Source organism: Myiozetetes cayanensis, unplaced genomic scaffold, assembly GCF_022539395.1.
Source record: "Myiozetetes cayanensis isolate MyiCay16 unplaced genomic scaffold, myiCay2020 scf15, whole genome shotgun sequence".
Classification (NCBI taxonomy): Eukaryota; Metazoa; Chordata; class Aves; order Passeriformes; family Tyrannidae; genus Myiozetetes; species Myiozetetes cayanensis.
Genome location: NW_026087159.1, coordinates 16,662,682 through 16,671,849, shown reverse-complemented (window position 1 = coordinate 16,671,849; position 9,168 = coordinate 16,662,682). Strand labels below are relative to the sequence as shown.

The 9,168-nt window shown below is 55.6% G+C and overlaps 1 protein-coding gene across 1 annotated transcript; it reads left to right on the top strand.

Moving 5' to 3' along the window:
* Positions 1–1,057: 1,057 nt before the first annotated feature.
* On the top strand, positions 1,058–8,717 carry LOC126637543 (trichohyalin-like). Its single transcript, XM_050310891.1, has 6 exons — positions 1,058–1,964; positions 2,049–2,546; positions 3,024–3,238; positions 4,922–5,206; positions 5,249–6,823; positions 8,277–8,717. The coding sequence occupies exons 1-6, from the start codon at positions 1,058–1,060 to the stop codon at positions 8,715–8,717; spliced, it is 3,921 nt and encodes a 1,306-aa protein (XP_050166848.1).
* The last annotated feature ends 451 nt before the right edge of the window (positions 8,718–9,168 follow it).

Genomic DNA, 9,168 nt, shown 5'->3' with positions numbered 1-9,168 from the left:
GAAAATTGACAGGATCAATCAGAAGCCATGTACAGCAGGAGCTAAGAGACTCCTTGCTTTGAGAGCCAAAAAGCCTCATCGTTGTTAATATTTGGCCATGTTTAATCCTACTATCTCCTTCAGCAACACATGGAAAGACTTTTTGGTGATCTTTTCAAACATGTAGAAACCCTTTTGTTCTCTTCCTCCCATGCGGTCCTCGCTTTGGGAAAATATTAACCACTTTATGTAATAGCAGTAGAAAATTGTGTCACCCTTTAATTAACATAACTCGTCTCCCTCATTAGCATACCCCGCCTACGAGACCCATTTATTGCAAATCGTGTGTTCAATAAAGCGTTCTGGTTTGGACCCCCAAAACTGGAATCCTTTGGTTATTTGGACCTTTGCACCCACGAGCATGGCCCGCACAGCGGTGCCCGCATGGCACCTGTTCCTGAGCATCACCCTTGGCCTGGACCCTGCCCACACATCCTGCTGGCACAGCACCCTGCTGCCCGTGGCACCCATACACATCCTGCTGGCACAGCTCCCCCTGGCACCCGCACACAGCCCTGTAGGGATGGGGTGCTGAACCAGCAGCACTAGCTCAGGGAAGTGCCTGGACTCAAACGGACTCAAACCTGTTCACCGGCCACTTTATTTTGGTAGAACACTTTGATAATAAGAAGGAGCACCTGGAGGGAGGGGAGAGACTGTTTTGCCCTGTGCTTTCTGCAGCACTTTATGCTGGCAGGACATTCCCCACCAGAGCCAGGGCTCTGGGCACAGTGGGGGCTACAAGTCCACAAATGCTGGGGCTGCCCGGAGCCACTTCCCGTCCTCTCCACTGCCCACAGGGTGCCAGGTGACGCAGGTGCCTTTCAGGGCATCTTTCACAGATCCCTTTGTGAGGCGGGATGTGGTGGTACCTGGAGACCCTTGTGACATCACAGAGCCCCGCCCTGCCCCAGGCGTATCTAAGGGGCACAGAACCCTGGGGTGTCCACTCCCAGGAGAGCCGCGCTCTTAGGAGGAAGCAGCTCCCTGCATCCCTCTTCAGCAGAGGACGACAGAGATGGATGAGGACAAGGGCAACCCCAACTCCCAGCCACCCAGCCCCTTGCCCAGCTGGCTAGAAGATGAGGCACTCAGCGGGCAGTGGCTGGGGGCAGTGGGCGGGTCAGACCTGCCACTGTCAGAGACCGAGGAGGGGGCCTTTGCCCACATGGATGATGACTGGATATATGAGACCGATGAAGACCTTTTCCAATGCGCAGATGTTACCGCATGGGAAGAAGACGTGACGCTCCAGGAGCTTTACCGATGGAAAGAAGAAGTGAGAGTCCAGGAACGTTCCGAACGGGGAGACAGAAGACACCGAGAGCTCTACGAATTTGAAGATGTGAGAGTCCGAGCACTTTCCCAAAGGCGGGATGGGAGACACCCAGAGCTGTACCAATGCGAAGAAAGCGTGAGATGCCAGGAGCTGCACGAATGGGAGGAAGGTGGTGTGAGATACCACGAGCTGACCCAATGGGAAGAACATGTGACAGTCCAAGAGGTGCCCCAAAGGGAAGAAGAAGAGACATATCAAGAGCTGTCCCAATGGGGAGATTTGAGAGGCCAAGAACTTTCCCAATGGGGGGATGTGGAAGTCCGAGAGCTGTCCCAGCGGGAAGGTGGGAGATACCGTGACCTGCCGCAGTGGGAAGAAGATGTGCAAGGGCACAGACTGTACCAATGGAAAGACAAGAGAGACCCAGAGCTCTCCCAAGTGGGAGACAAGACAGACAAGAAGCAATCTCAGGAAGAAGACTACAGTGCCCAAGAGCTGCCCCAAAGGGAAGATGGGAGTGAGAAAAAGCTGTCCCAGTGGGGAGACGATGTCAGTTACAACACCTGGGACAAATCCTGGCGCCAGGTGAACGCTGGGGATGCCCAAACTGCTGCCCAGGACGGGCCCAGCTCTGCCAGCAGCATGGGCACAGAGGTGGCAGCAGAGGCAGCCCGTGACCTGCCCAGCCCAGCTCCTGCCCTGGTCAGTGCCATGGATGCTGTGCCGGCAGCTGCTGCCCCAGCCGGAGCTGCTGAGGAGGAGGAGCCCCAGGGACCTCTCGCTCCTGAGGAGGAAGAAGCAGAAGGTTCTCCAACCTTTGGAGAGCAGGTGCCATCAGCAGGGACACAGAGCCAGATCCCTGCCCCACGGAGCCCCTCAGAGGGCAGTGAGGCCCTGCTGGACACAAACCAGTACATCACCAGTGAGATTGTGAGGAAGGCTGTACTTGTGATCCAGGAATCAAGCCAGCAGCCGAAGGAAGAGAAAAACCACGAACAAACCGTGGATACAGACATGGTGACAACTGTTCCAGTAGAACAGACAGAGAGCCCAGTCCCTGCCCCACAGAGCCCCCCAGAGAGCAGCCAGGCTCTGCTGGACATGGTCAAGCTCATCATCACCGAGATTGTGCAGAAGGCTGTGCTTGTATTCCAGGGATCCGACCAGCAGCTGGAGGAACAGAGGGTCCTAGAACAAAGCACGGCTACGCTCAGCCCCTCTACTGCCAGCCTGGAAGCCCAGGCCCTCAGTGAGCAGCAGGAGGAGGCAGAGGGGGGATCATTCGTGGCAGTGCAAGAGACCAATGAGGGGGCATTGGCTGGGGAGGAGAACGACTGGGTGTCTTGCACGGACGAAGACCCATCTGAAATAGAAGGTGAGAGAGACACAGAGCTGTCCCAGGGAGAAGGGGATGTCACCTCTAATATCTGTGACAACGCCTCGGACCTAGGGAATGACGACGAGGGCCCCGAGACTCTTCCCCAGGAGGGGCCCAGCTCTGCCAGCAGCGTGGGCACAGAGGTGGCAGCAGAGGCAGCCCGTGACCTGCCCAGCCCAGCTCCTGCCCTGGTCAGTGCCACGGATGCCGAACGGGCAGCTGCTGCCCTGGCCGGAGCTGCTGAGGAGGAGGAGCCCCAGGGGCCTCTCTCTCCTGAGGAGGAAGAGGCAGAAGGTTCTCCACCCTTCGGAGAGAAGATGCCATCAGCAGGGACACAGAGTCTGGCTCCAGCCTCACACAGCCCCTCAGAGAGCAGCGAGGCCCTGCTGGACACAAACCAGTCTATCCCCAGTGAGATCATGAGGAAGGCTGAGCTTGTGATCCAGGGATCCGGTCAGCAGCCAGAGGGACAAAGAAACCTGGAACAAACTACTGCTACAGAAACGGTAGCAATAGTTCCAGCAGAAAGGACAGAGAGCCCAGTCCCTGCCCCACAGAGCCCCACAGAGAGCAACCAGGCTCTGCTGGACATGGCCAAGCTCATCATCACCGAGATCGTGAGGAAGGCTGTGCTTGTGTTCCAGGGATCCGACGAACAGCTGGAGGAGCAGAGGGTCCCAGAAGAAAGCATGGCTACAGCAATGGGAACAACAATTACAGCAGAAGGGACAGAGAACCTGGTCCCTGCTCCGCACAGGCCCTGCAGCCCCCCCAGCCCCTCTACTGCCAGCCTGGAAGCCCAGGCCCTCAGTGAGCAGCAGGAGGAGGCAGAGGGGGGTCAGTCCTGGCGGTGCAAGAGGCCGATGAGGGGGCCTTGGCTGGGGAGGAGAAAGACTGGGTGTCTTGCACGGACGAAGACCCATCTGAAATAGAAGGTGAGAGAGACACAGAGCTGTCCCAGGGAGAAGGGGATGTCACCTCTAATATCTGTGACAATGCCTCAGACCTAGGGAATGACGACGAGGGCCCCGAGACTCTTCCCCAGGAGGGGCCCAGCTCTGCCAGCAGCGTGGGCACAGAGGTGGCAGCAGAGGCAGCCCGTGACCTGCCCAGCCCAGCTCCTGCCTTAGTCAGTGCCATGGATGCCGAACGGGTAGCTGCTGCCCCGGTTGGAGCTGCTGAGGAGGAGGAGCCCCAGGGGCCTCTCTCTCCTGAGGAGGAAGAGGCAGAAGGTTCTCCACCCTTCGGAGAGAGGATGCCATCAGCAGGGACACGGAGCCAGATCCCTGCCCCACGGAGCCCCTCAGAGGGCAGTGAGGCCCTGCTGGACACAAACCAGTCTCATCACCAGTGAGATCATGAGCGAAGGCTGAGCTTGTGATCCAGGGATCCGGCCAGCAGCCAGAGGAACAGAGAAACCTGGAACAAACCACTGCGTGCAGACAACGGTGACAATAGTTCCAGCAGAAAGGACAGAAGAGCCCAGTCCCTGCCCCACAGAGCCCCACAGAGAGCAACCAGGCTCTGCTGGACATGGCCAAGCTCATCATCACCGAGATCGTGAGGAAGGCTGTGCTTGTGTTCCAGGGATCCGACGAACAGCTGGAGGAGCAGAGGGTCCCAGAAGAAAGCATGGCTACAGCAATGGGAACAACAATTACAGCAGAAGGGACAGAGAACCTGGTCCCTGCTCCGCACAGGCCCTGCAGCCCCCCCAGCCCCTCTACTGCCAGCCTGGAAGCCCAGGCCCTCAGTGAGCAGCAGGAGGAGGCAGAGGGGGGTCAGTCCTGGCGGTGCAAGAGGCCGATGAGGGGGCCTTGGCTGGGGAGGAGAAAGACTGGGTGTCTTGCACGGACGAAGACCCATCTGAAATGGAAGGTGAGAGAGACACAGAGCTGTCCCAGGGAGAAGGGGATGTCACCTCTAATATCTGTGACAATGCCTCAGACCTAGGGAATGACGACGAGGGCCCCGAGACTCTTCCCCAGGAGGGGCCCGGCTCTGCCAGCAGCGTGGGCACAGAGGTGGCAGCAGAGGCAGCCCGTGACCTGCCCAGCCCAGCTCCTGCCTTAGTCAGTGCCATGGATGCCGAACGGGTAGCTGCTGCCCCGGTTGGAGCTGCTGAGGAGGAGGAGCCCCAGGGGCCTCTCTCTCCTGAGGAGGAAGAGGCAGAAGGTTCTCCACCCTTCGGAGAGAGGATGCCATCAGCAGGGACACGGAGCCAGATCCCTGCCCCACGGAGCCCCTCAGAGGGCAGTGAGGCCCTGCTGGACACAGAGCATCCCATCAGCACTGAGGTCCGGAGCGAGCCTGAACTTGTGTTCCAGGGATCCGGCCAGCAGCCAGAAGAACAGAGAAACTTGGAACAAACCATGGGTGCTGACAACATGACAACAGTTCCAGCAGAAATGGAAGAGAGCTCGATCCCTGCCCCACAGAGCCCCTGCTCCCACAGCAGCCCCTCGCCTTCCCAGTTGGAAGCCCAGGCCCTCAGCGAGCAGGAGGAGGAAGTAGGAGGGGACTCAGTCCTGGCAGTGCAAGAGACTGATGAGGGACTCTTCACTGGGGAGGGCATAAAATGGAAATACTATATTGACCAAGAGATTTCCCAGTGGGAAGATGAGGGAGACCAAGAGCTGTCCCAAGAAGAAATCAACACATACCAAGAAGCGTCCCAGCGGGAAGACTGCATTGAGCAGGAGCTGTCCCCTGGACAAGTCAAGAGCTGCCAGGAATTGTCTGACTGGGAAGAATACAGCGAGGAAGAGGAGACCCAAGGAGAAGTGAAGAGCTACCAAGAAGTGTCCGACTGGGAAGAAAACATCGAGCAAGAGCAGTCCCAAGGAGAAGAGAGTAGCAGCCAAGAAGTGTCTGACTGGGAAGAACACAGCGAGGAAGAGCTGTCCCATGGAGGAGGGAAGAGCTACCAAGAAGTGTCTGACTGGGAAGAAAACATCGAGCAAGAGCAGTCCCAAGGAGAAGAGAGGGGTGGCCAAGAAGTGTCTGACTGGGAAGGATATAGTGAGGAAGAGCTGTCCCATGGAGGAGTGAAGAGCTACCAGGAAGTGTCTGACTGGGAGGACTACAGCGAGGAAGACCAATCTGAAGAAGTGAAAAGGGACTTAGAACTGTGTGACTGGGAGGACTACAGCGAGAAAGAGCAGTCTCAAGAAGTGAAGAGGTGCAAAGAACAGTCTGACAGGGAAGAATACAATGAGGAAGAGCAGTCCCAGGAAGTGAAGAGGTGCGAAGAACTGTCCAACAGGGAAGAATACAGTGAGGAAGAGCAGTCCCAAGAAGTCAAGAGGCACAAAGAACTGTCCGACTGGGAGGACTACAGCGAGGAAGAGCAGTCCCAAGAAGTCAAGAGGCACAAAGAACTGTCCAACTGGGAGGACTACAGCAAGAAAGAGCAGTCCCACAGAAAGGGCAGTAGCTCTCCAGAAGTGACCGACTTGGAAGAATGCAGCACGCAAGCGCAGCCCCAAAGAAAATTCAGTAACTACCAAGATCTACTGTCTGACTGGGAGGACTCTATTGCTGAAGAGCTGTCCCAAGATGAAGACTCCTTTGGCCAAGAGTTTTCCGACTGGGGAGACTACAGACCCTCAGTGCTCTCCCAATGGGAAGACGACAGCGACAGAGAGCTTGCACTGGCGGACTGGGAACACACGACCGTCCACAGCTTCGGCGCCAAGCCCTTGTTCCCAGAGGAGGATGAGTGGGAAGAAGTGAGCGTCCTGGAGCTGTCCCAAGGACAAGGCACAGAAGACAGGCTGAGAATTCTTGCAGAAGACGGGCTCCCAGTGCCCGTCCCTCTCGAGGCATGGGCTCAGCACCGGGCACCTGCCCCACGCACACAAGTGCCAGTCTGTGCCTCACCTCCCCCACTGGAAGCCCTGTCCACTGGAGGAACTGAAGCTTCGCCTGCCTTCGACGAGCAGACGGCAGAGACAGGGATACAGAGCCAGGTCCGTGCCCCACGGAGCCTCTGCTGCCCTCCCAGCCCCTCACCTCCCCAGCTGGAGGCCCAGGCCCTCAGCAGGCAGCTGGCTCTCCCCAGGAAACGTCTGTCCCGCTTCAGGCGGGCGCTCGGGGCTCTGCGCAGCCTGTTCTGCTCCTGCACGGTGGGACAGCCCCAGGATTAGGCCCTGCTCCAGCGCCAGGCCAGGCTCGGACACCTCTTCAGAACTTCCAATAGAGACGCTGACTCCACCACCCACTTGAGACAGTTCTTCCAGTACCTGACTACTCCTGCAGGGAATGAGCAAGACACGACCTATTGCTCCCAGAACCTCCCGGCAGGACAACAACACAATGGAATATTGAAAAACAAACAAAAGATTGATTAAGTTGGTTAACTAATTTAATTAAGTAAGCTACTTAAGTAATTAATTTATTAAATTAATAATTATTATTATATCTATTTACAATATTTAGATAGACTTACTGTGAAGATAGACTTCCATAGAATAGATAATACTATAGTTACATGTTATAATAATTATAGTTATAGGCCGTATAGACACGTCCTTTCAGTTAGGCAATAAGATTTAAAGAAGTTAGAAGAATAGGAAGATGTATTGTTAAATAAAATCTGCATTAAATAAAATCTGTGTCTTTTTTGCAAATGGTGTCATTTACACCTTAATTCGGGCAGAGGCATCTCTCCCTAATGGGATCAGAACACATGGGCTGGGACACCTTCCACCACACCAGCTTGCTCCAACCCCATCCAGCCTGGCCTTGGACACTTCCAGGGATAGGACAGCCATAGCTTCTCTGGGCAACCTGGCCCAGGGCCTCACCTCCCTCCCAGGGAACAATTTCTTCCAAAAAGTCTCATCTCCAAGAGTTCACTCCCTGGGGCCAGGCTGGAGTGTGTTCCTCCCCAGCAGGGCCTGCTGGAACAGCCTCGTGTGAGACACGCAGGGTTCCCCTCATTCACCCCCACCTAAGGCAGCAGGTGGGGCTGTGTGGTTCCTCACAGATACCAGGGGGATCACCTATAATGCTCTCAGACAGGATGTCCTAAAGGAAGCTGTCCTGGGAGAGCCAACATTCTGCAGCTCAAACCAGAAAAGGAATCCCAGAATCAGGAATGTTTCAAAAGAGTTCCAAGATCATTGAGTCCAAGCTGTGACCTCTCTGAGGTGGTTCCCTGAATCCCTGTAACTAAGAAATTGTTGTCCAATTTTTTGGTGTTTTAGGAATCACCTGGAGCAGTCTGAGCAGCTGTGTGCTGCTCCCAGTTAACACTGCCCAGCTTACCTGCTCCACAATGCCAAGGGCAGTGTATTTGGAGATGTTCCTTGGATCTTCCTTAAAGATCAATTCCTGCATGTCATAGTCCTGCCTGGGTTGCCAAGAGCAGCCTCCCGTGTGGACACACACCCACCCGCTTCCTTGCTTTGTCCCTCAGTCCTTACCCAGAGACCCTCAGGTGCCATTGTCAAGTGCAGCTGCAGACATTCGAGCCCGACCACAAATACTGGGGCTTGTTCCCCAATGGCTTTGGAACTTAAGGGACATTCTGGAGCAGCAAGGTATGGCCTCTTTCTCAGTTTCTCTCCTCTGCAGCTGGAGCGGGGCTGGCGGGAGCCGCTCTCCCCTCAGAGCCCCCTGAGGGCGCAGCAATGGCGGCCCCGCCCTCCCTCAGCACCGCCCGAGGACGGAGCAGCCGCCATTTGGTTCTGCTTGGCCACGGCCGCCCCCGCCGAGCCCGGGGACACTCCCGGCTTCAAGCAGCCGCCAGCGGCACTGCGGCTGAAGCGCAAAGGCCCGCGGAGGAGCGAACCCACCGCTGGCGCCGCTGCCCCGGCCCCGCGGGGCCCCTCAGCGCCCGCCCATCCCAACCCCTTCTGCAGCCTGGACAACGCGCCTCAGCGGGCAGTGGCCCCTCAGCCCCTGCCACCAGCCCCGCTGGACGGGCATCCATTGGCAGCGCCCTTCTGGCAGCTGGGACCAATCCCCAGCACATGGTTAAATAACTTTGGGAAAGGGGAATGGGTTTCATGGTAACTTTATTGACACTGTTTCTCTTCAGGGTGAAGAGTCCTTTCCCTGCTCCTGCGTGGGGTTCCTCCTGTGGCACACAGTTCCCCATTGTAATAAGTAGTAGTAGTTAAATTTACTCATCAAATTAGTAATAGTAGCTTACTCATTAAACTGTAGTGCATGTTATATTCATATATATATATGTCATTATAATCACTGTTCTGTTACGGGTAAGAAACTGTAAGTTGTAGAATGGTTCATTAATCTATCAGCATTGTAAGCTGAAAAAGCATGAAGTTTGCAGTTCCAAAGCTAGAAAGACAAAGCATTGTGCCTTGTTAAGTAAATATTTTTGTATCTTATTTTTCTAAAAAGCTTATTGTCTCACAATAAGCATAAAGTAACGAAAGAAAGGACAAGGATTGAAGAGTCAGGGACTGAAACGATACAGAATATCCAAGATGGACATCTGGAG